Raw genomic sequence first — 26968 nt, 5'->3', positions numbered from 1 at the left:
CTGCATTTCTCCTTCTCTTCATCTGTCTCTGTCCCCTCCCTCCCGATACTGTAATTATTCTAATTGGTGATATAATTGTGTTTTAATGAATATTTCTTCCCGGTAGCGCCACCATAGTTATCATCGCTGGTTGCTTCTCTGGATAGGACCAGAAAGACCTGCTAAACTGCGATAAGGATATCTGTTTTCTTAAATGGTGGTGGCACTGGGAAATGTTTTTATTTTGGTCTTCTGTGACAGTGTTGATCATGGAGAGAGTGATACAGCATAACACTATGAAAGCCCCCCCACACACACACCCTACTTTTCCTCACTAACACATTAGCAAGTTACATGTTTGTTACAGTACGATGGAAGCACCATTGAGATAAACCATTTTAATGTTTGTTTTGAGCATTTTTATTTTATTTTTAATTTCACCTTTATTTAACCAGGTAGACCAGTTGAGAACAAGCATGATCGATTGAAATACATGGGTTATGATGGTGTACTGTAGTTTTGTATAGCATGTCTCTACAGTACTGGGCTGCTCAAATTACATTTAGTTGGTATACGTCTCCTTTCAGGTCATGCAAGCCATTTTCTTAAGTAAGTGGCATGAATATGCTTCCACAGGCCCTCGTCAGCTCTTATTACACGCTGTTTCCTGGTATAGCCTTTGAGAGGAATCTCAACGTCGTTGGAGACCATTTTAAGATGATCCTATACGTTTCCTATTCCAGGACTCATAACTAGTGGTAGAATTTCATATCTCTGTGTCCATGTGCTTTTCTTCTTGTCAGAAGCACAGATGAGACCTTTAAAAAATGCCAATCTAGAAGAACTATGTGGAACTCTAACCATGATCCCCCTAGTTTCCTCATTCCTACCAGAGACAGCCCACAGACTAACACGGCTTGTTCTTAATACTGCTACTTTGGTTTCTTTTTAGTGTCGTGAGCAGCTTTCTTAGGAGTTTCCTTAGAGGCCCCACACTGAGCAAGCATGTGAGGACCTCAGGGCGTAGCAGGCGACTGTTCTGAGAGGAATTGGGATGACGTAGATAATCTGTGATATGAGAGGATCAACAGGGTAATATGGAGCACCATTTTTGGTCACAGAGTGTCACATATTCTATTTATGTTTTATGGTTCACACTAAAAGACTGGGAAGATGACGTGGTAATACGATTAGCTATCTATCCGTATCTTACTAGATACCCCGCCGCCATATGACAGGGTAAATAAAGTGTGGGGGATCCCTGTGGAGCTGACTGTAGCTTCAGCCCTGATTATCAGGGAAATGAGGTTTGGGTATCCAGTGACACTATCAAAATAAACAGTATGGAGCTCAAGTCCAGATCCTCCAGCCTCTCAGATCTCCCTGACACTGCGCTAGCTAATCCCTGAGGAGCATTGTCTAGATTAAGTCTTGGTTGAAATATCCTATTTAACCATTAACCCTGACTGTGTCGGACGGCTATGATGCGATATGCTTTGGGAGGCTGCCTGCTTTGGGTGCGTGGCTGCCTGCTTTGGGTGCGTGGCTGCCTGCTTTGTGTGCGTGGCTGCCTGCGGCGGGTGCGTGGCTGCCTGCGGCGGGTGCGTGGCTGCCTGCTTTGGGTGCGTGGCTGGCCGGCTTTGGGTGCGTGGCTGCCTGCTTTGGGTGCGTGGCTGCCTGCTTTGGGTGCGTGGCTGCCTGCTTTGGGTGCGTGGCTGCCTGCGGCGGGTGCGTGGCTGCCCGCTTTGGGTGCGTGGCTGCCCGCTTTGGGTGCGTGGCTGCCCGCTTTGGGTGCGTGGCTGCCCGCTTTGGGTGCGTGGCTGCCCGCTTTGGGTGCGTGGCTGCCCGCTTTGGGTGCGTGGCTGCCTGCTTTGGGTGCGTGGCTGCCTGCGGCGGGTGCATGGCTGCCTGCTTTGGGTGCGTGGCTGCCTGGGTCGGGTGCGTGGCTGCCTGCGGCGGGTGCGTGGCTGCCTGGGTCGGGTGCGTGGCTGCCTGCGGCGGGTGCATGGCTGCCTGCGGCAGTCACAAACACATTATCTGGGGTTGTGTTGTTTTCTCCGTCATCCCTCTACCCCGTGGTCCAAAAGACAAGTAAAAACAGAAAAGAGTCTGGATCGAAATCAAAACTAAACAGCTTGGCATGAAAACGAGCGACAGGAGCCTGGGAGAAGGGATTTCCCAGAGTTCATCAGCGGTGAAGCAGCCTAGCAGATGGTGATGGCCGTGGAGCGAGTGGTTTTTATTATTATGGTGGAAGAGACTAACACTGTGCTCCCTGCCTGCCGCCCCCAGCCTTCCTGCCTGCCGTCGGCCCACTGAAGGGGTCTGGAGAGTGGAGACTCAACAGGGGGTGAGATGGGATGGCCAGGGCTGAGGGGTTAAAACAATAGCACCAGGTGTTGACTCTGCTCGGTGGTGGGAGGATTCAACCGCTTGGCTAACTCTCTGGGGACGTGCACCACGGATCCTCTTTTGCTGATGCGGTATGGTGCCACTGGGTGTTGGGGCTCTTAAACGAGCCACAGACAGGTTAGGCATGTCCTCTCTGTCAGTGTGTGTGTGGTGTTATGGGTTTGACCGCTTTAGAGAGATTATGCGACTAACAGGTCAGATCACTCTCTGATCACGCCTCTCAAGGCTTAAATAATTGTTGATAGGATTGAACGAGGTCTGCATCCACAGGGAACATTGCCTAGAGTTTCCAGTGGATATAAAATGTCAGGCCCAGGGTTTCTGTAATCCCCTCGCTGGAATAATATCAGGCCCAGGGTTTCTGTAATCCCCTGCCTGGAATAATATCAGGCCCAGGGTTTCTGTAATCCCCTGCTTGGAATAATATCAGGCCCAGGGTTTCTGTAATCTCCTCGCTGGAATAATATCAGGCCCAGGGTTTCTGTAATATCCTCGCTGGAATAATATCAGGCCCAGGGTTTCTGTAATCCCCTCGCAGGAATAATATCAGGCCCAGGGTTTCTGTAATCCCCTCGCTGGAATAATATCAGGCCCAGGGTTTCTGTAATCCCCTGCCTGGAATAATATCAGGCCCAGGGTTTCTGTAATCCCCTGCCTGGAATAATATCAGGCCCAGGGTTTCTGTAATCCCCTGCCTGGAATAATATCCGGCCCAGGGTTTCTGTAATCCCCTGCCTGGAATAATATCAGGCCCAGGGTTTCTGTAATCCCCTGCCTGGAATAATATCAGGCCCAGGGTTTCTGTAATCCCGTCTGGAATAATATCAGGTCCAGGGTTTCTGTAATCCCCTGCCTGGAATAATATCAGGCCCAGGGTTTCTGTAATCCCCTCGCTGGAATAATATCAGGCCCAGGGTTTCTGTAATCCCCTGCCTGGAATAATATCCGGCCCAGGGTTTCTGTAATCCCCTGCCTGAAATAATATCAGGCCCAGGGTTTCTGTAATCCCCTGCCTGGAATAATATCATGCCCAGGGTTTCTGTAATCCCCTCGCTGGAATAATATCAGGCCCAGGGTTTCTGTAATCCCCTGCCTGGAATAATATCAGACCCAGGGTTTCTGTAATTCCCTGCCTGGAATAATATCAGACCCAGGGTTTCTATAATCCCCTGCCTGGAATAATATCAGGCCCGGGGTTTCTGTAATTCCCTGTCTGGAATAATATCAGACCCAGGGTTTCTGTAATCCCCTGCCTGGAATAATATCAGGCCCAGGGTTTCTGTAATCCCCTGCCTGGAATAATATCAGGCCCAGGGTTTCTGTAATCCCCTGCCTGGAATAATATCAGGCCCAGGGTTTCTGTAATCCCCTACCTGGAATAATATCAGGCCCAGGGTTTCTGTAATCCCCTGCCTGGAATAATATCAGGCCCAGGGTTTCTGTAATCCCCTCGCTGGAATAATATCAGGCCCAGGGTTTCTGTAATCCCCTGCCTGGAATAATATCAGGCCCAGGGTTTCTGTAATCCCCTACCTGGTATAATATCAGGCCCAGGGTTTCTGTAATCCCCTGCCTGGAATAATATCAGACCCGGGGTTTCTGTAATCCCCTGCCTGGAATAATATCAGGCCCAGGGTTTCTGTAATCCCCTACCTGGAATAATATCAGGCCCGGGGTTTCTGTAATCCCCTGCCTGGAATAATATCAGGCCCAGGGTTTCTGTAATCCCCTCGCTGGAATAATATCAGGCCCGGGGTTTCTGTAATCCGCTCGCTGGAATAATATCAGGCCCAGGGTTTCTGTAATCCCCTCGCTGGAATAATATCAGGCCCAGGGTTTCTGTAATCCCCTGCCTGGAATAATATCAGGCCCAGGGTTTCTGTAATCCCCTGCCTGGAATAATATCAGGCCCAGGGTTTCTGTAATCCCCTGCCTGGAATAATATCAGGCCCAGGGTTTCTGTAATCCCCTGCCTGGAATAATATCAGGCCCAGGGTTTCTGTAATCCCCTGCCTGGAATAATATCAGGCCCAGGGTTTCTGTAATCCCCTGCCTGGAATAATATCAGGCCCAGGGTTTCTGTAATCCCCTGCCTGGAATAATATCAGGCCCAGGGTTTCTGTAATCCCCTGCCTGGAATAATATCAGGCCCAGGGTTTCTGTAATCCCCTGCCTGGAATAATATCAGGCCCAGGGTTTCTGTAATCCCCTGCCTGGAATAATATCAGGCCCAGGGTTTCTGTAATCCCCTGCCTGGAATAATATCAGGCCCAGGGTTTCTGTAATCCCCTGCCTGGAATAATATCAGGCCCAGGGTTTCTGTAATCCCCTGCCTGGAATAATATCAGGCCCAGGGTTTCTGTAATCCCCTCGCTGGAATAATATCAGGCCCGGGGTTTCTGTAATCCCCTACCTGGAATAATATCAGGCCCAGGGTTTCTGTAATCCCCTACCTGGAATAATATCAGGCCCAGGGTTTCTGTAATCCCCTACCTGGTATAATATCAGGCCCAGGGTTTCTGTAATCCCCTGCCTGGAATAATATCAGGCCCAGGGTTTCTGTAATCCCCTGCCTGGAATAATATCAGGCCCAGGGTTTCTGTAATCCCCTGCCTGGAATAATATCAGGCCCAGGGTTTCTGTAATCCCCTACCTGGAATAATATCAGGCCCAGGGTTTCTGTAATCCCCTGCCTGGAATAATATCAGGCCCAGGGTTTCTGTAATCCCCTCGCTGGAATAATATCAGGCCCAGGGTTTCTGTAATCCCCTGCCTGGAATAATATCAGGCCCAGGGTTTCTGTAATCCCCTACCTGGTATAATATCAGGCCCAGGGTTTCTGTAATCCCCTGCCTGGAATAATATCAGACCCGGGGTTTCTGTAATCCCCTGCCTGGAATAATATCAGGCCCAGGGTTTCTGTAATCCCCTACCTGGAATAATATCAGGCCCGGGGTTTCTGTAATCCCCTGCCTGGAATAATATCAGGCCCAGGGTTTCTGTAATCCCCTCGCTGGAATAATATCAGGCCCGGGGTTTCTGTAATCCGCTCGCTGGAATAATATCAGGCCCAGGGTTTCTGTAATCCCCTCGCTGGAATAATATCAGGCCCAGGGTTTCTGTAATCCCCTGCCTGGAATAATATCAGGCCCAGGGTTTCTGTAATCCCCTGCCTGGAATAATATCAGGCCCAGGGTTTCTGTAATCCCCTGCCTGGAATAATATCAGGCCCAGGGTTTCTGTAATCCCCTCGCTGGAATAATATCAGGCCCGGGGTTTCTGTAATCCGCTCGCTGGAATAATATCAGGCCCAGGGTTTCTGTAATCCCCTCGCTGGAATAATATCAGGCCCAGGGTTTCTGTAATCCCCTGCCTGGAATAATATCAGGCCCAGGGTTTCTGTAATCCCCTGCCTGGAATAATATCAGGCCCAGGGTTTCTGTAATCCCCTGCCTGGAATAATATCAGGCCCAGGGTTTCTGTAATCCCCTGCCTGGAATAATATCAGGCCCAGGGTTTCTGTAATCCCCTGCCTGGAATAATATCAGGCCCAGGGTTTCTGTAATCCCCTGCCTGGAATAATATCAGGCCCAGGGTTTCTGTAATCCCCTGCCTGGAATAATATCAGGCCCAGGGTTTCTGTAATCCCCTGCCTGGAATAATATCAGGCCCAGGGTTTCTGTAATCCCCTGCCTGGAATAATATCAGGCCCAGGGTTTCTGTAATCCCCTGCCTGGAATAATATCAGGCCCAGGGTTTCTGTAATCCCCTGCCTGGAATAATATCAGGCCCAGGGTTTCTGTAATCCCCTGCCTGGAATAATATCAGGCCCAGGGTTTCTGTAATCCCCTCGCTGGAATAATATCAGGCCCGGGGTTTCTGTAATCCCCTACCTGGAATAATATCAGGCCCAGGGTTTCTGTAATCCCCTACCTGGAATAATATCAGGCCCAGGGTTTCTGTAATCCCCTACCTGGTATAATATCAGGCCCAGGGTTTCTGTAATCCCCTGCCTGGAATAATATCAGGCCCAGGGTTTCTGTAATCCCCTGCCTGGAATAATATCAGGCCCAGGGTTTCTGTAATCCCCTACCTGGAATAATATCAGGCCCAGGGTTTCTGTAATCCCCTGCCTGGAATAATATCAGGCCCAGGGTTTCTGTAATCCCCTCGCTGGAATAATATCAGGCCCAGGGTTTCTGTAATCCCCTCGCTGGAATAATATCAGGCCCAGGGTTTCTGTAATCCCCTGCCTGGAATAATATCCGGCCCAGGGTTTCTGTAATCCCCTGCCTGAAATAATATCAGGCCCAGGGTTTCTGTAATCCCCTGCCTGGAATAATATCATGCCCAGGGTTTCTGTAATCCCCTGCCTGGAATAATATCATGCCCAGGGTTTCTGTAATCCCCTGCCTGGAATAATATCAGGCCCAGGGTTTCTGTAATCCCCTGCCTGGAATAATATCAGGCCCAGGGTTTCTGTAATCCCCTGCCTGGAATAATATCAGGCCCAGGGTTTCTGTAATCCCCTATCTGGAATATGGCCATTTGGTTTCTTTAATTTCTTTATTGGCTGAATCAACAAAAATGTACCAGTACTGTGTGTGTGTGGCTGGGTCTCATGGTACTCACCCTTCCCACCTCCACCAGGTTGGTCACCATGACAATAGTTGCCGTGTTCTCCTGCCACACCATCCTCCAGAAGTCGTAGACCGTCTCCTGCATGGGCCCTGAGGAGAGAAAGAGAACGAGAGAGAGAGGTTGAGTGTACGTGAAGCCCTTTGTGACCATACTGATAGCAATGTTATCTATACTTTCTGAAGGAGAAAGTATTCAAACCCCCTTTTCTACATTTTGTTGTGTTACAAAGTGCGATGTTGTAGGTTATTGTCCTGCTGAAAGGTGGATTTTTCTCCCTAGTCTTTGCCAACGACAAGCATATCCATACCATAATAGAGCTTGAAAATATGAAGAATGGTATTCAGTGATGTGTTGTGTTGGATTTACCTTAAACATAATGGCATATGTACTATTGGCAGATGTACTATTGTAAAGTGGTTGTTCCACTGGATATCATAAGGTGAATGCACCAATCTGTAAGTCACTCTGGATAAGAGCGTCTGCTAAATGACGTAAATGTAAATGTATAATGCTTTGTATTCATTTCTTTGCCACATTTTTTGCAGTTATATTTTAGTGCCTTATTGCAAACAGGATGCATGTTTTGGATTTTTTTTATACTGTACAGGCTTCCTTATTTTCACTCTGCCATTCAGGGTAGTATTGTGGAGTAACTACAATGTTGATCCATTCTCAATGTTCTCCTATCACAGCTAATTAAACTAACTGTTTTAAAGTCATCATTGGCCTCATGGTGAAATCCCTGAGCGGTTTCCTTCCGTCCCATTGATACACCATCCAAAGTGTAATTAATAACTTCACCATGCTCAAAGGGATATTCAATGGAAGATTTTAATTTAAATTTTATTTTTACCCCATCTACCAATGGGTGCCCTTCTTTGTGAGGCATTGGAAAACCTCCCAGGTCTTTGTGGTTGAATCTGTTTTAAATTCACTGCTCAACTGAGGGACCTTACAGATAATTGTATGTGTGGGGTACAGAGATGAGGTAGTCATTCAGAAATCATGTTAAACACTGTTATTGCACAGAGTCAGTCCATGCAACGTATGCACATTTTTACTCCTGAACGTATTTAGGCTTGCCATAACAACATTTCAGCTTTTCATTTTTAATTCATTATTAACAATTTCGAAAAAACATAATTCCACTTTGACATTATGGGGTATTGTGTGTAGGCCAATGACAACATCTCAATGGAATCCATTTTAAATTCAGGCTGTAAAATCAAAATGTGGGAAAAGTCAAGGGATGTGAATACTTTCTGAAGGCACTATGATATCAATGTTATCAATGACACCAATGCAAGTGTTTTTTTCCACTCAAGTATTGTCAATATTGTTGTCAGACCTACAACTCATTTGTTTGTCTCATCACCCACGTCTTAGACCAGGTTATTGTCGTACTGATTTAATGCTCATCACATCCCTTACATTTGTCAATTGCTTGCTTGCTTGCTTGCTTTCTGAGCATGAAAAGTACACAGGTTCAGCTGATTAACACCTTGTTTTTCCCAGTTGAACCTGATCAAAACGGAACACAGGCGCTGTGTGCCTGTGCATTCTGATCACTGTTGACAGGGGAATCAACTAATGCCTGGATCTAAGTCCGCACACACAGACACACACGCCAACACAAGCTGAATGACAAGGTAGGGGAAAGCAGTCTGCACACACTCTCAATTAACTCCTACACACTTTAATGTGGGCCGTGTTTCAGATTGCGCCGAGCAATGAAGAATCCTGCAAGGAAGAATTACTAATTTAATTAATTCAAATAAACATTATTTTTAATTAACTGGCAAATGTAAAAAATGACTTTTGACGAGCTAATTAGCTCCTGCAAATCTGTGTGTGTGTGTGTGTTCTCGAGAGCTGCGACGCGCGTACCTCCAGCCATGGCAAACTGCGTCCAACAGCTAAACCACACACACAGCTCACTGCAGACGTTCCATATTCATGCTCAAACAAACAACCGTATTACCAAACACTTGTGTCGCTCGAGAATCCTCCTGGTGTGACATTGCCGGGTGCCTCTAGTGTGAGCAAGCCACTTTTCTCATTAGCGATGCCAGGCCCCATGTTCTCCTGGTATTCATGACCATCTCTCCTGGTATTCATGACCATCTCTCCTAGGAACAAGAGCTTTGTGTGTGAGGCCAATACACTCCCTGTTCTCCTCTGCCCCCCTTTACTCCTCCTGATAGCATCACGAGCCTAGGCTCCTTTTTTTTGCTTCTTTACTATAAACTTACTATCTTTAAGGCAGATTTTGTTCAATCCAGGTTTGGGTTCAATTCGATATTTCTGAATGTAATTCAATTCGACCCATGAACTGACATTTGAATTGGCTACACCCCATAGGAAGCACAATTTGAATTGGAATTCATTTCAAACCAATTCAAAGAGACATGAAACATATGAGTCTCATTCCTTTGACAAATATTTTGCCAAAAGCATCTGACACCTCCTACTAAAGAAATACAGATACCATTTCAAGTCTTAGCTTGATTATAACTCAGTGTCAAATAGTCATTTGTTAGTATTTTTGTCATGAGAAGAGGTTCCATTCTGGAGTGTTTGATCTAACGCACACTTGGATATGCATTTCTGTTTAATATTTAATTGTAGGTGAATTAGGAATTATTATAGACAGAATACAAAAGACCGCTATAATTATTGAAAACATTTTTTTAGAAGACTTGAGTTTTGAAAATGAAACTTTTCAACATGTTAAACATAGTATTGGTAACCATACTTGATGAGCACAATGATGGAATAAATTATCCATTTGAATTTCAATGAATTTCACTGAATTCAATTCTACTTATTTTCATTCAAATTAAATACAAATTATGCTTCCTGTAAGGTGTGGCTAATTAAAAAAATGAATAAAAAAAAAACGATGTATTGGAATTTAAGACAAAATTCGCAACTCAATTCAGAATTGACATCAACCCTGGTTCAATCAGAACAGTCTTACAGTTCCTCATCCACTCAGGGATAGTGATGATATGCAGATGATATGATAAATGCCCAGTGCTCGGTGTATTCCTGGAGGGTTGATCTCCCAACTCTTTCCATCTAAGAGCGCTATGCTAGTACTCTCCCCTTCCCTCCCCCCTTATGCAGATACTTTGTGAACTTGCAAGACACTTGCCAACCAAAACAGTAATCTGTGTTGACACAGCGTTAACAGCGTGTGGCGAAGGAAAATCTCGGCGGAGAAGAGAAGCAGAGCGGCTGGTGTCGTCGTCTGGGAGAAGAAAAAGTGACATCATTTTTCAGATACAGTAAATGGCCTAGCGCAGCAGAGGGTGAAGTCAAGTCAGGCAATTAGATGTGGAGAAGAGCTTCTCCCATAGTGCACTGGGGGAATAGGACAAGGAAGCAGGAGAAAAAGCTAAACAAAAGCTCCACAGACAGCCCAAGAGGACAGGCTGTCAGAGGAGAGGCTCTGTCCGTGAGACTGGAATGCGTTTCATCTTGTTACACTGAGAGACAGACACAGACAGACAGACAGACAGACAGACAGACAGACAGACAGACAGACAGACAGACAGACAGACAGACAGACAGACAGACAGACAGACAGACAGACAGGATTCTTCAGGAGGAAGAGAGAGACAGACAGACAGACAGACAGACAGACAGACAGACACAGACAGAGACAGACAGAGACAGACAGAGACAGACAGAGACAGACAGAGACAGACAGACAGACAGACAGACAGACAGACAGACAGACAGACAGACAGACAGACAGACAGACAGACAGACGGGATTCTTCAGGAGGAAGAGAGACGGGGCTACTTCTTCTCACCTTTTTTCCATAGAAAGAGGAATGTGCAAGGCAGACAGGGGTTATGTGAGGGCACAGTTAATGTGTATGTGTCTACTTAAAACATTTGATCTGGTAATAAAGGTGATACGTATTGTATCAATTATATTGTATTAAAAAGGCTAACTGACCAAAAGGGTGGATGGAGAAAATGCAGCTGTTTGGGATACCATGCTCGGACAAAGTGTATGAACGCCCATGACTGACAAGCGTCCGATTGGTCTGCAGCACATGAGCCTTTCAACTGGACAACGGCTCAGTTAGTTACTGTTTTTCCGCTCTAGCTCCCCGCTTTGAAACTCTTTTAAAGTTGCAAACACTAATATATATATATATAAAAAGGCCAATTCTGTCTGAGGCCGGTGTGTTCCATTATTTCTCTCCTATTCAATGTATATAATGACTAAGTACAGTACGTATTGCATTGTCTCATAAAATAGGATAGAGGTCAACCCTCTCCTAGTACAGCCATGTTATTTTCTACTCCCTGTATACAGCCATGTTATTTTCTACTCCCTGTATACAGCCATGTTATTTTCTACTCCCTGTATACAGCCATGTTATTTTCTACTCCCTGTATACAGCCATGTTATTTTCTACTCCCTGTATACAGCCATGTTATTTTCTACTCCCTGTATACAGCCATGTTATTTTCTTCTCCCTGTATACAGCCATGTTATTTTCTACTCCCTGTATACAGCCATGTTATTTTCTACTCCCTGTATACAGCCATGTTATTTTCTACTCCCTGTATACAGCCATGTTATTTTCTACTCCCTGTATACAGCCATGTTATTTTCTTCTCCCTGTATACAGCCATGTTATTTTCTACTCCCTGTATACAGCCATGTTATTTTCTACTCCCTGTATACAGCCATGTTATTTTCTACTCCCTGTATACAGCCATGTTATTTTCTACTCCCTGTATACAGCCATGTTATTTTCTACTCCCTGTATACAGCCATGTTATTTTCTACTCCCTGTATACAGCCATGTTATTTTCTACTCCCTGTATACAGCCATGTTATTTTCTACTCCCTGTATACAGCCATGTTATTTTCTACTCCCTGTATACAGCCATGTTATTTTCTACTCCCTGTATACAGCCATGTTATTTTCTGCTCCCTGTATACAGCCATGTTATTTTCTGCTCCCTGTATACAGCCATGTTATTTTCTGCTCCCTGTATACAGCCATGTTATTTTCTGCTCCCTGTATACAGCCATGCTATTTTCTGCTCCCTGTATACAGCCATGTTATTTTCTACTCCCTGTGTATAGCCATGTTATTTTCTACTCCCTGTATACAGCCATGTTATTTTCTACTCCTTGTATACAGCCATGTTATTTTCTACTCCCTGTATACAGCCATGTTATTTTCTACTCCCTGTATACAGCCATGTTATTTTCTACTCCCTGTATACAGCCATGTTATTTTCTACTCCCTGTATACAGCCATGTTATTTTCTACTCCCTGTATACAGCCATGTTATTTTCTTCTCCCTGTATACAGCCATGTTATTTTCTACTCCCTGTATACAGCCATGTTATTTTCTTCTCCCTGTATACAGCCATGTTATTTTCTACTCCCTGTATACAGCCATGTTATTTTCTACTCCCTGTATACAGCCATGTTATTTTCTTCTCCCTGTATACAGCCATGTTATTTTCTACTCCCTGTATACAGCCATGTTATTTTCTACTCCCTATATACAGCCATGTTATTTTCTACTCCCTGTATACAGCCATGTTATTTTCTACTCCCTGTATATAGCCATGTTATTTTCTACTCCCTGTATACAGCCATGTTATTTTCTACTCCCTGTATACAGCCATGTTATTTTCTACTCCCTGTATACAGCCATGTTATTTTCTACTCCCTGTATACAGCCATGTTATTTTCTACTCCCTGTATACAGCCATGTTATTTTCTTCTCCCTGTATACAGCCATGTTATTTTCTACTCCCTGTATACAGCCATGTTATTTTCTACTCCCTGTATACAGCCATGTTATTTCTACTCCCTGTATACAGCCATGTTATTTTCTACTCCCTGTATACAGCCATGTTATTTTCTACTCCCTGTATACAGCCATGTTATTTTCTACTCCCTGTATACAGCCATGTTATTTTCTACTCCCTGTATACAGCCATGTTATTTTCTACTCCCTGTATACAGCCATGTTATTTTCTACTCCCTGTATACAGCCATGTTATTTTCTACTCCCTGTATACAGCCATGTTATTTTCTACTCCCTGTATACAGCCATGTTATTTTCTACTCCCTGTATACAGCCATGTTATTTTCTACTCCCTGTATACAGCCATGTTATTTTCTACTCCCTGTATACAGCCATGTTATTTTCTACTCCCTGTATACAGCCATGTTATTTTCTACTCCCTGTATACAGCCATGTTATTTTCTACTCCCTGTATACAGCCATGTTATTTTCTACTCCCTGTATACAGCCATGTTATTTTCTACTCCCTGTATACAGCCATGTTATTTTCTACTCCCTGTATACAGCCATGTTATTTTCTACTCCCTGTATACAGCCATGTTATTTTCTACTCCCTGTATACAGCCATGTTATTTTCTACTCCCTGTATACAGCCATGTTATTTTCTACTCCCTGTATACAGCCATGTTATTTTCTACTCCCTGTATACAGCCATGTTATTTTCTACTCCCTGTATACAGCCATGTTATTTTCTACTCCCTGTATACAGCCATGTTATTTTCTACTCCCTGTATACAGCCATGTTATTTTCTACTCCCTGTATACAGCCATGTTATTTTCTACTCCCTGTATACAGCCATGTTATTTTCTACTCCCTGTATACAGCCATGTTATTTTCTACTCCCTGTATACAGCCATGTTATTTTCTACTCCCTGTATACAGCCATGTTATTTTCTACTCCCTGTATACAGCCATGTTATTTTCTACTCCCTGTATACAGCCATGTTATTTTCTACTCCCTGTATACAGCCATGTTATTTTCTACTCCCTGTATACAGCCATGTTATTTTCTACTCCCTGTATACAGCCATGTTATTTTCTACTCCCTGTATACAGCCATGTTATTTTCTACTCCCTGTATACAGCCATGTTATTTTCTACTCCCTGTATACAGCCATGTTATTTTCTACTCCCTGTATACAGCCATGTTATTTTCTACTCCCTGTATACAGCCATGTTATTTTCTACTCCCTGTATACAGCCATGTTATTTTCTACTCCCTGTATACAGCCATGTTATTTTCTACTCCCTGTATACAGCCATGTTATTTTCTACTCCCTGTATACAGCCATGTTATTTTCTACTCCCTGTATACAGCCATGTTATTTTCTACTCCCTGTATACAGCCATGTTATTTTCTACTCCCTGTATACAGCCATGTTATTTTCTACTCCCTGTATACAGCCATGTTATTTTCTTCTCCCTGTATACAGCCATGTTATTTTCTACTCCCTGTATACAGCCATGTTATTTTCTACTCCCTGTATACAGCCATGTTATTTTCTACTCCCTGTATACAGCCATGTTATTTTCTACTCCCTGTATACAGCCATGTTATTTTCTACTCCCTGTATACAGCCATGTTATTTTCTACTCCCTGTATACAGCCATGTACTACTCCCTGTATACAGCCATGTTATTTTCTACTCCCTGTATACAGCCATGTTATTTTCTACTCCCTGTATACAGCCATGTTATTTTCTACTCCCTGTATACAGCCATGTTATTTTCTACTCCCTGTATACAGCCATGTTATTTTCTACTCCCTGTATACAGCCATGTTATTTTCTACTCCCTGTATACAGCCATGTTATTTTCTACTCCCTGTATACAGCCATGTTATTTTCTACTCCCTGTATACAGCCATGTTATTTTCTACTCCCTGTATACAGCCATGTTATTTTCTACTCCCTGTATACAGCCATGTTATTTTCTACTCCCTGTATACAGCCATGTTATTTTCTGCTCCCTGTATACAGCCATGTTATTTTCTACTCCCTGTATACAGCCATGTTATTTTCTACTCCCTGTATACAGCCATGTTATTTTCTACTCCCTGTATACAGCCATGTTATTTTCTACTCCCTGTATACAGCCATGTTATTTTCTACTCCCTGTATACAGCCATGTTATTTTCTACTCCCTGTATACAGCCATGTTATTTTCTACTCCCTGTATACAGCCAATGTGTTTTACTCTATATTCTTTTTCATTATTCACTGTGTATTTATTCCTCCTGTCACCATTTCTATTTTATTTTTTATCTCAACTTTAACTCTGCATTGCTGGAAAAGCATTTCACTGTTAGTCTACACCTGTTGTCTATGAAGCATGTGACAAAAACATTTGATTTAAATTAGCCTTTCTCCATGGCCTACAATGTAGTACACAGAGTCACACTACCAAGACATAGTGGGGGCCGTTTTAGATGCTGGTCGAGTTCAGAGCGGCCAGGAGGGTGGCCGGGGCAGGCCATTATGCAACTCCCAGGCCGACTAGACCAGACTGCAGAGTCTATTATGTCTCAATGGGCTGCCTTTACTCGGAGTGAGCATGGAATGGAATTACCTTTGCGCGGCTGGCTGAGGAAACAGGGCCTCCGAGAACTGCACAACAATTAACTATCAATCAGAGAGCCCCTCCAGGGGGCTTGTTGGAAAAGCGGTCCTCTTGCACACAGCCAGCATCTGCCTGCCGGATTAACGCAGTTATAAAACACACACCTATAGACATGCACGTGCATGAATGCGCACACACACATACAAATGCGCCAGTACACATGGCCTAATCCATTTATTTATTACTGCCCTCTTCCTTTCCCATCCCTCGTTCTCTCTCCACCCCTCCTGCTCACACGGCTGATGAATTGTTCTAAGATGCTACATAACACGGCTTGGAAGGGGGAGAGGAGGTTGGATAAAGAGAGGGGAGTCACACAGCTTTTTACACATCTCCTATATATCCGTGCTGACAGTTCCGATGAGGCCGTCAGTCTGAACAGCAGACGGAAGAGTTGCAGATCTGACAACAATACTGAAAATATTCAGACAAGAGAATGCCTATGGTGTGTTGCTGTTCTTACCTTGGGTAGAGATGTAATGATTTGGTCTGTGGTAGCCCTGAAATCCGAAAGACAGAGCGAGAGAGAGAAACAAACTTTAAGCACACAGATGTCAGTCAAAAAGAGTTGAACACACAAAGGAATGCAGGATAATGGGCATATTTGTTTACTTGGGTCAAAAAGCAAAACCTGCTGCAGTGAAAAAAGCAGCAGTCTGACTAAATAATTCAAGCCAATTAGAAAGAAAAGGTTGATTCGGCTTCCAGCAACTATAACGTTAGTGAACACACATGTAAATAAGGATCATGATTTACATAAACTAACTTAAAACCCACACTAACACGCAGTTATATTAACAGTATTGCACTTTCATGTAATCTCATTTTTTTGGCCAGCTAATAGTCTAACCATCGATCAAGCAACATTATGGACTAAACATTCAAATCCTGTGTTGCTGCAGGATTATTTTGTTGTGACAATAGTGGTCAAATTAACATCCAACACACACACGGTTGTACTATTGTTCCATTGCATATTGTGTGATTTATCTTCGTAATACGCTCAATCTCCTAGGGATTACTCCAATCCCTTCAAATTTCATTTGTTGAGCATCTTGTATTCTAGCAAGGCCTACCGTACAAAGTGGGAAGCTAAACATAAGCTTAAAGAGCCGTTCCCACACGCCACAAAGTGTGAGCCATTGTCTTCATCTGGTCCAGCTCTTAACACTGCCATATTTCATTTACATCAACTGTAAATAACTTTCTCAACGTGGAATATAAAAAACTTAAAAACTTAATCCCTCTACTCTGATAGGCTGGGCTCTCTGGGCTATGATAGGCTGGGCTCTCTGTCTCTCTGGGCTCTGACGGGCTCTCTGGGCTCTGACGGGCTCTCTGGGCTCTGACGGGCTCTCTGGGCTCTGACGGGCTCTCTGCCTCTCTGGGCTCTGACGGGCTCTCTGCCTCTCTGGGCTCTCTGCCTCTCTGGGCTCTCTGCCTCTCTGGGCTCTCTGCCTCTCTGGGCTCTCTGCCTCTCTGGGCTCTCGGGCTCTCTGGGCTCTGACGGGCTCTCTGGGCTCTGACGGGCTCTCTGGGCTCTGACGGGCTCTCTGCCTCTCTGGGCTCTGACGGGCTCTCTGCCTCTCTGGGCTCTGACGGGCTCTCTGCCTCTCTGGGCTCTGACGGGCTCTCTGCCTCTCTGGGCTCTGACGGGCTCTCTGCCTCTCTGGGCTCTGACGGGCTCTCTGCCTCTCTGGGCTCTGACGGGCTCTCTGCCTCTCTGGGCTCTGACGGGCTCTCTGTCTCTCTGGACTCTGTCCCTATGGGCACTGGTTGCTGAGTGCACTGTTTAAATGATTTCTTTATATCTTGTCCACCATAAGGGTTGTTTATCCTCTTGCTCTACACACTATCGATGAATTCTCACCGTGGGAGCACACATGGTGAGGAAAATCGACTATAGAGTTAGTTAGCGAGAGCCTATTAGGAGAAGGGTTCATTGACTGGTCACGTGTTCTGTGTGATCATCATGGTGGAAGAAACGTTTCGACTTTCTTCTGAAATTCGACTTCATTGGGATCTGTTGAGTCTGTGCCTGGGAGACAAGCAGCACTCACTAAAGTGCTGCAGAGTTCACTGACTGACTGCGCCACACACAAATCCTAGCCTGGTCCCAGATCTGTACTAATTAGCCAACTTCTATGGTCATCGTCATGCAAGACAGCACAAACAGATCTTGAACCAGGCTACAGAAACACTCGGGAGGGAGCAGCAAGCCAGACAGAGTCTGCAGGGAGAGGAGAGGTTCAGCGGAGGGAGGTAGTGTACAGTACATATACAAATCTTCAGGGCGGTGTTCTGATAGGGGTCCTGATGGGTAATTCACCACGAGTCCCTTGGGGGTCAGGCTGTAAGTAGCTTCATCAGCTAACCTGCAGAGCGGCTAGATGAACTGCAGAATGCTAATTCAACACAACACACACACGACTGGACACAGACACACGCGACTGGACACAGACACACGCGACTGGACACACAAACATCCAGAATTTATTTCTGCTATGTTCTAATGAGTACTGTAAGACTGATTCTTAGGAAATTGATTTGGTGGGATGACCAATCCTTATTTCAAATGCAAAATGTCCATTAAGTTTCTAGGGACAACATCTTAACAGACGTAACAACAACGTAGCAACAACGTAACAGATGTCACTCTACATAATGCATAATGTCCTTGTAATCACACCGCCCCGCCTGGCTCTGGATAACTTCTGGTTATGGAGAACTATAAGAACAGGTGGTACCAAAGCAAGACAGCGAGGACTAAGATGTTTCCGCTCTAACACTTAGATAGTCCTCTATTGACAATGAGAGCCGCTGCTTTCATAATTATCTCTTTATCGATCTCCGAGCACCTGCACTGCAAATTTACACTCATTTACCTTTGAAGAGGAGGGAGCTAACCTTAATGTTGCTAATGGCTAATGACAAATGAAGGCAAAGCTCAGAGTGGAGGTAGAGGGGGAGGCGAGGAGGTAGAGGGGGAGGCGAGGAGGTAGAGTGGGAGGCGTGGAGGAGGTGAGGATGTAGAGGGGGAGGCAAGGAGGTAGAGGGGGAGGCGAGGAGGAAGCAAGGAGGTAGAGGCGGAGGCGAGGATGAAGCAAGGAGGTAGAGGGGGAGGCGTGGAGGAAGCTAGGAGGTAGAGGGGGAGGCAAGGAGGTAGAGGGGGAGGCGAGGATGTAGAGGGGGAGGCGAGGAGGAAGCAAGGAGGTAGAGGGGGAGGCGTGGAGGAAGCTAGGAGGTAGAGGGGGAGGCGTGGAGGAAGCTAGGAGGTAGAGGGGGAGGCGTGGAGGAAGCTAGGAGGTAGAGTGGGAGGCGAGGAGGTAGAGGGGGAGGCGAGGAGGTAGAGGGGGAGGCGAGGAGGTAGAGGAGGAGGTAGAGGGGGAGGGGAGGAGGTAGAGGGGGAGGGGAGGAGGTAGGGGGGGAGGCGAGGAGGTAGGGGGGGAGGCGAGGAGGTAGGGGGGGAGGCGAGGAGGTAGGGGGGGAGGCGAGGAGGTAGGGGGGAGGCGAGGAGGTAGGGGGGAGGCGAGGAGGTAGGGGGGAGGCGAGGAGGTAGGGGGGATGATAAGTATGCATGGGGTGGTTGGTTGGCGTGGCTTTCACCGTGCCAGCTAGTTGACTGGAGGAAAATAAAATGTACTCTGTCAACAGTGATAGCCAGGAGGGTAAACAAGCGGTGGGCTTTTAGCAAATCAACAATACTACGTGCTGGACGTGACTGTGTGCAGACCGTAGAGTTGGACCAAGTATTCTAATTCTACAGACTGGACATACAGCGCAATCAGAAAGTGTTCGGCCTCTTGACTTTTTCCACATTTTGTTACATTATAACCTTATTCTAAAATGTATTAAATAGTTTTTTCCCCCCGCATCAATCTACACACAATACCCCATAATGACAAAGCAAAAACAGGTTTTTGTAAACTTTTTTTTTTTACCCCTTTTTTCTCCCCAATTTTGTGGTATCCAATTGGTAGTTACAGTCTTGTCTTAACTCTGCAACTCCCATAGGGACTCGGGAGAGGCGAAGGTCGAGAGCCATGCGTCCTTCGAAACACAACCCAACCAAGCCGCACTGCTTCTTGACACAATGCACATCCAACCCGGAAGCCAGCCGCACCAATGTGTCGGAGAAAACACCGTGCACCTAGCGACCGTGTCAGTGGGCACTGCGCCCGGCCCGCCACAGGAGTCGCTAGTGCGAGATGGGAAAAGGACATCCTTGCTGGCCAAACTCTCCCTAACCCGGACGACGCTGGGCCAATTGTGCGCCACCCCATGGGTCTCATGGTCATGGCCGGCTGCGACAGAGCCTGGACTCGAACCCAGAATCTCTAGTGGCACAGCTAGCACTGCAATGCAGTGACTTAGACCACTGCACCACTCGGGAGGCCAGGTTTTTGGAACCTTTAGCAACATTATTTTATATACATTTGAAATATCACCTTTACATAAGAAATCAAACCCTGTAATCAGTACTTTCTTGAAGAAACTTTGGCAGTGATTACAGCCTTGAGTCTTCTTGGGTATGGAGTTACAAGCTTGGCTCACATGTATTTGGGGAGTTTTTCCAATTATTCTCTGCAGATCCTCTCAAGCTCTGTCAGGTTAGATGGGGAGCGTTGCTACACAGCTATTTTCAGGTCTCTCCAGAGATGTTCGATCGGGTTCAAGTCCGGGCTCTGGCTGGGCCACCCAAAGACATTCAGAGACTTGTCCCAAAGCCATTCCTGTGTTGTCTTGGCTGTGTGCTTAGGGTCATTGTCTTGTTGGAAGGTGAACCTTCACCCCAGTCTGAGGCCCTGAGTGCTCTGGAGCAGGTTTTCATCAAGGATCTCTCTGTACTTTGCTCCGTTCATCTTTCCCTCGATCCTGACTAGTCTCCCAGTCCCTGCTGCTGAAAAACATCCCCACAGCATGATGCTGCCACCAACATGCGTCACCGTAGGGATGGTGCAGCATTCCTCCAGACGTGACGATTAACATTCAGGCCAAAGAGTTCAATCTTGGTTTCATCAGACCAGAGAATCTTGTTTCTCATGGTCTGAGTCTTTTAGGTGCCTTTTGGCAAATTCCAAGCGGGCTGTCACGCCTTTTACTGAGAGTGGCTTCCATCTGGCCACTCAACAATAAAGGTCTAATTGGTGGAGTGCTGCAGAGACAGTTGTCCTTCTGGAAGGTTCTCCCACCTCCACAGAGGAACTCTGGAGCTCTGTCAGAGTGACCATCGGGTTCTTGGTCACCTTCCTAAGGCCCTTCTTCCCGATTACTCAGTTTGGTGGGGCAGCCAGCTCTAGGAAGAGTCTTGGTGGTTCCAAACTAATTACATTTATGAATTATGGAGGCTACTGTGTTCTTGGGGAACTTCAATGCTGCAGACATTTTTTGGCACCCTTCCCCAGATCTGTGCCTCATTCCTTCTGAGAGCTATGCGCACACACATGCTGGCTGACCTTTCTGTCTAACCCTGGCTGGTGTTGTACTTACATCCACGTAATTTGCATTAATGTAGTCAGAGCTCTGCTCTCCCTCGATAGCCTGCAGCCGGACACGGGAGTGATCATCTGGAGGAAGACAGGACAGGCAGAGAGAGAGAGAGAAACAAGGGCCCCATTAGTCATATGAACGAGACGGAGAGGAAAACACTGGTAGGCCATCCCTGTGGAGGATAGGGACTATGAAGTTTAAGGTCATCAACTCCTGCCGGTACAACTACCAGGTCACTGTGTTTTTCTCTGACATATGCCCTATAGAAGGAAGACTTTTCCTGGTTTAATAAGTTGAAGTCCCTATTCATTAGGGTACAAGTCAACGGTGGTGTGTAAGTGAACTACGCTAGCAATGTTCAGTTTCAGTTCTTCTTTAAACTGATCTTCTCCCAAAACTGATCTGGATCCAGTGAAAGAGTCCAAATCACCAGATAGTTGCCGAGAATAAGCTTTGGTAAATCAACCATAGTGAAGTGTGCCTCTACTTAATCAAAATCACCACGACAGAGCTGTTATGAAACGAGTGTCTATCCATTAGTCAAAATAATTCAATTTGACTAATAGGAGAGATCTCCTCTGTTCTCTTTTTCTCTCCCATTTCACAGAGGAGACGCTAACTCACTCTGAATGATTTATTCACTTTAATTATTACAGCCGGCAGAAAACTGTCAGTCCATCCAACATGCCCCGTAGCTAATTGGCCGCCGCGTCGGGTGGAGAACTGTGATTGGTCGGTTGCTCATTTGCAGAGACAGGAAGTGTCCGGAATCTTATTGCCGTGGAAATGACAGGGGCGGTCTCCTTGTTGGGGGACTGGTATAGCTGTGAGGGTGGTGTGTGTGTGTGTGTGTGTGTGACACCCTCGGCAATGTCTCAAGCCCAGAACTGAAATTGTTCCCAAGTCAGGGCTCATTTTCATAATTGCAAAGGCAATTAGTACTGCCTGTGTGTATATGTCTGATAAGATGTCAGTTGTCGTGACAATCACAGCTTAAAGATGACATTTTCAGGAAGAGAATGATCGCAGTTCTCATAGTTAACATTCAGTAGAACCATTTCATATGTTCCAAACTATACGCTGCTCTAAAAGGACAAATACAGCCTTGACATTTTTCACAATAATGTTCACAAATAGGCCCACACTGAGAATTCATATCTAACTGTGAGGGATTTGACTGACAAGACAAAAAAAAGAATTGTTTGTACCCACATGCAATGATGTTTCCATATCGGTTCTTCATCCTGTTCTCGTCTTTCTTGGCAGAGTCCCATGGTGCAGACTGTCCTTCAAAGAAGCTCTGTGGAGGGAAGGAACGAAAGAGAGAGAAACAGAAGAGAGAGAGAGGGGGGTACAGAGAGAGAAAATGTTAAACAGGAGGACATGAAAGGTCCAAAGGGTTAGGAGGTCAGCTCTTTAAAATGGACAGCACAGCTCAGCCGTGGATCCTTTCCAGTCAAAACAGAGATATATCCCCATCCTTATTAAAGATGAGAGGAGGCAGGAGAACGGCCTTCTGGGAGCGATGCCAGAGAAGGTGCCCATTAGGCCACCACTGATGCCAATCAGAATCTCCCTAACCTCACCGAGGTAGAACACCAGTCCACCTTTACAAACTACCCACATACTCCTCTGAAAGACTAGTCCCCGAAACATACCAGAAGACTAAATAGAACACACACACACACACACACACACACACACACACACACACACACACACACACACACACACACACACACGATTTATTAATAGTATGAGTTTTTGGGAATTCTGATCTTGGGAACACCCAATTAGGACTAATTCTGAAAATAAATGTCATTGCTGGAATGGTGCTGTTGCTGATTGGTTCTTTACCCAGGCTAGGGGCTACTGCTTTCCCCCTGTAAGTTAATGTCTCCTCCACTTCCCCCCAAAATCACCTTTCCAAAGAGTGTCAGTGATGTATAAATGGATTATAATGATGTACTGTTATTTAGCCGTACCCATCCCACGCTCTTTCCAATACCTCTCGCTCTCTCTTAGTCCCACAGACAATTGATCAATTGAGATTAGATTTGATTGCAGTGGAACTTATTTTAACCTGTAAACCCCCCCCCCCCACGCTTCTTCCCCTCAATGATATGACACGGAACTCGTTCCGAGAACAAGAAGCCTTGATCAGTCCTCTGAGTGGATAACGGCAACAGCTCAGTCCCCATGACGAGGAGCCTCTTCACACTGCCCCCTCCCACCCCACGGCATAACCAATGAGGGAAAAGCCACCACAACTCCAAATCAAATGATGGTGAACTTCTGGTATTTTCTGAAAGGTGGTGACTAGGATGCCTAAGGTGTGAAAACATGGCATTTATTAACAGTCATCAATGAGCTCACTCAGCCATTTGACTAAATGTGGATGAAGGAGTAATCAGAAAGGAGGGAATAAAGTTTGTATTTTTTTGAAGATGTCTTTGGTGTCGAGGGTCTCCGGCATTAATATGCAAACAATCCTTTGAGTACACATTGTGACGTCACCTTGAGATGAGCTTAAAATACCAGCCTTATCACCTGACCTTTACCAAGCACGGTTGGGTGTTGGAAAAACATGCCCTTACAGGCCTTGTTAACCGCAAGGGACACTTTGAAGAGAAGGCCGTAGTTTAATGCAGATCACTTTCTCTCTCTCCGAATGTCTCAGAACTGGCTGCAGTAAAGAGGCATTAAACACATTTTAACACGTTGACAATACTGCAGATGCTTAGTCTCCTCCCTCCATCTCCCTCTCTAGGTTTAGAGTTTGAAAGTGGTGCTGGTTTGTTATTCATTGCTGCCGTGTGTCTTTCAAGAGAGCTATCTTTTCATGTGCAAGACGTGACAAGGAGCTGCCCTGGCGAGCGAGGGAACCTGGGGAGGAGAGGATTGATAGAGAGAGACTCTCTCTCTCCCTTTCCCTCCCTCCAGAGGTGAGCGGTGTCAATGAGAAAAAAATTACTATAAAAAAATCTGTAATTTGTCTAAATAGTTTGGGAAGAGATAGATAACACAAAAAAATATTACGTGATGTGAAGTGCACCAACACTGGCAGGTGTTCAACTATTCATTGTTGTACTTCATCATTTGTTCTAGTTCAGGTGTAATATTTGACTGCCAGCTTTGAGAAATAATAGATTTGGCAACAATGTCTCTTGGGTTTGCAAGCCTTCTACGGAATGTGCGGCTCGAGGGAAAATACAAAATTGGGTAATACAACATTTTTATTTAAGACGTTAGAGTTTGCAACATGCTTTTCTGAGCCTATTAAATCACCCAAAAGTTGGATACTAATGAAAAAAGGTCTAGCAAAATATAAAACATAATATTGAATTATTAATATCCATAGCAGCAAGCTGTGGGGGAATTACAAGTCAAATGGCTAGGAGGTAGCTCCAGGCTCCATCTATCCCCCTTGGCACTATCATACTAATCTACCATTGGCCAGGTTTTCCCACCACCCGCCAGTAATCCTTAACGTGATTGGTGGATGGTGGAAAGCCAGTAATGAATTCAAAGCCCTGCATACTTTCCCCCCCCACAAACATTGACAAAGCCTTAAACAGATGATTTTCATGGAAGTAGAGCTACTGAGATGAGATCTATGGTCGGCTCTCACGAGACCGAATCCAAACAAAGGTGCTCTCTTACCCAAAATCTTATCCAAAACAAACAAGTAAAGCCATTGTTCCATCGGCTCACAGCAGCTTCTGAATGGCTGGGTACTGGTGTTCTGTCTCTCACTCAGGTATGACACCAACCCCTTCTGATTCCAAACACCATTGTGATTTCACCCTTGACACTACTGACTACAGAGACCGAAAACTCTCTTCAGAGGCACCAGACGTGGTGGGTGCTTAGACAAAGCTACAGCTGCAAAACAGCTCCTCTGCATTTTTACCCCACACAATGCTTTCTCAAGAGTTGACCAGTAGGCAGCGCAATCTGGCATAAACACAAAGGAACATTTCAGAAATGAACATAATGCTTGGAAAATGTTGCTCGAATGAAGCCAATCTGAGGAGAGAGAAACAAGTGTTATGATGAAGTATTTTTAACATTGGAAAGTGTTTCAGAGTAAGATGGTGTAGTGGTTAGGGAGGTGGATATGAAGCAGGAATAGTAAAGACTATGCATGAGTCAAGGTCACAGTAAAAGCAGTATATTAATGGAGGATGTAGATACAACGTAAGTTGATCTCAAGGAGTCAATTGGTTTCAACTATACTGAACACAAATATAAAACGCAACATGTAAAGTGTTGGTCCCATGTTTCATGAGGTGAAATAAAAGATCCCAGACATTTTCCATTCGCACAAAAAGCTTATTTCTCAAAAATGTTGTGCACAAATTTGTTTACATCCCTGTTAGTCAGCATTTATCCTTTGCCAAGATAATCCATCCACCTGACAAGTGTGGCATATCAAGAAGCTGATTAAACAGCATGGTCATTACACAGGTGCACCTTGTGCTGGGGACAATAAAAGGCCACTCTAAAATGTGCAGTTTCGTCACACAACGCCACAGATGTCTCATGTTTTGAGGCAGCGTGCGGTTGACTGCAGGAATGTCCATCAGAGCTGTTGCCAGAGAATGTAATGTTAATTTCTCTACCATAAGCCACCTCCAAAGTAGTTTTAGAGAATTTGGCAGTACGTCCAACCAGCCTCACAACCGCAGACCACGTGTAACCATGCCAGCCCAGGACCTCCACATCCGGTTTCTTTACTTGCAGGATCGTCTACCAGCCACCCGGAAAGCTGATGAAACTGTGTTTGCACAACCAAAGAATTTCTGCACAAACTGACAGAAACCGTCTCAGGGAAGCTCATCTGCGTGCTCGTCGTCCTCACCAAGGTCTAGACCTGACTGCAGTTTGGCATCGTAACCAACTTCAGTGGGCAAATGCTCACCTTCGATGTCCACTGGCATGCTGGAGAAGTGTGCTCTTCACGGATGAATCCCAGTTTCAACTGTACCGGGCAGATGGCAGACAAGCGTGTATGGTGTCGTGTGGGCGAGTGGTTTGCTGAAGTCAACGTTGTGAACAGAGTGCCCCATGTTGGCTTTGGGGTTATGGTATGGGCAGGTATAAGCTACGGACAATGAACACAATTGCACTTTATCAATGGCAATTTGAATGAACAGAGATACCGTGACGAGATCCTGAGGCCCATTGTCGTGCCATTTTTAAGGTATCCGTGACCAACAGATGCATGTCTGTATTCCCAGTCATGTGAAATCCATAGATTAGGGCCAAATGCATTCACTTCAATTGACTGATTTCATCATATGAACTGTAACTCTTTGAAATTGTTGCATGTTGCATTTATATTTTTGTTCAGGGTAAGTATGATCATATTCTGACAGTTTTTCTTGTTGATTATTTTTTGGATGTAAGTTATCATACCAGGAGAGCAAGTCTTTCATGACTTAAGAATTCAAATGGCGTCTGACTGCATTATCATCAACACAAATCAAATATGTTTTTTTCCTTTGAAGCAGAGACAGGCCTGAACTACAGGAGAATCATTTACTGTGTCTGGGATGAAAGCGGTGTGTGTTTGGTCTACAAACACTTCCATTACACAGGACCTCTGCTCTGTACTGTAGTGTCAACTAAACGTCACTCATTTCACCGTTCTTTGATTCTCATTGACCAGGGGGATTAAATCTCATCAGATACATTTTTTGTTGTCGTATTTTGTGGTTTGTTAAATGCATGTTTTTGGACACAGACAACCAACAGCAGGTAAAGAATTATAATCGATATCAGGAGCTATAGGTTGTGAGATAGCTGCATCTAGGGTTTGTGTAATACTGCGACAAAGCTACAATCTAAAAACATTGTTTACAATCAAACCAAAAAGGGGACTTGCTTACCTCGTTTATCTTTTCCATAGATAACGTTAGGGAATAACAAGAAGCATGGAATCGGGGGAGAGATTAGAATTGAT

At 45.1% G+C, this 26968-nt stretch overlaps 1 protein-coding gene across 6 annotated transcripts in view; it reads right to left on the bottom strand.

The window, feature by feature from the left end:
- The window catches only part of LOC115150117 (receptor-type tyrosine-protein phosphatase mu), a 303522-nt gene that overhangs the window by 33354 nt on the left and 243200 nt on the right, over positions 1-26968 (bottom strand). For all 6 annotated transcript variants that reach the window (XM_029693071.1, XM_029693087.1, XM_029693079.1 and 3 more), the window contains 4 exons: positions 22213-22300; positions 21001-21077; positions 15974-16010; positions 7024-7121 (listed from right to left, as the gene is read on the bottom strand). In XM_029693071.1, coding sequence (XP_029548931.1) covers positions 7024-7121; positions 15974-16010; positions 21001-21077; positions 22213-22300 — 300 coding nt within the window. The remainder of the gene's footprint in view (positions 1-7023; positions 7122-15973; positions 16011-21000; positions 21078-22212; positions 22301-26968) is intronic.

This window comes from Salmo trutta, chromosome 2, assembly GCF_901001165.1.
Source record: "Salmo trutta chromosome 2, fSalTru1.1, whole genome shotgun sequence".
NCBI classification, from domain to species: Eukaryota; Metazoa; Chordata; class Actinopteri; order Salmoniformes; family Salmonidae; genus Salmo; species Salmo trutta.
The sequence above is the reverse complement of the archived record's forward strand: the minus strand, read 5'-3'. Positions and strand labels throughout refer to the sequence as shown.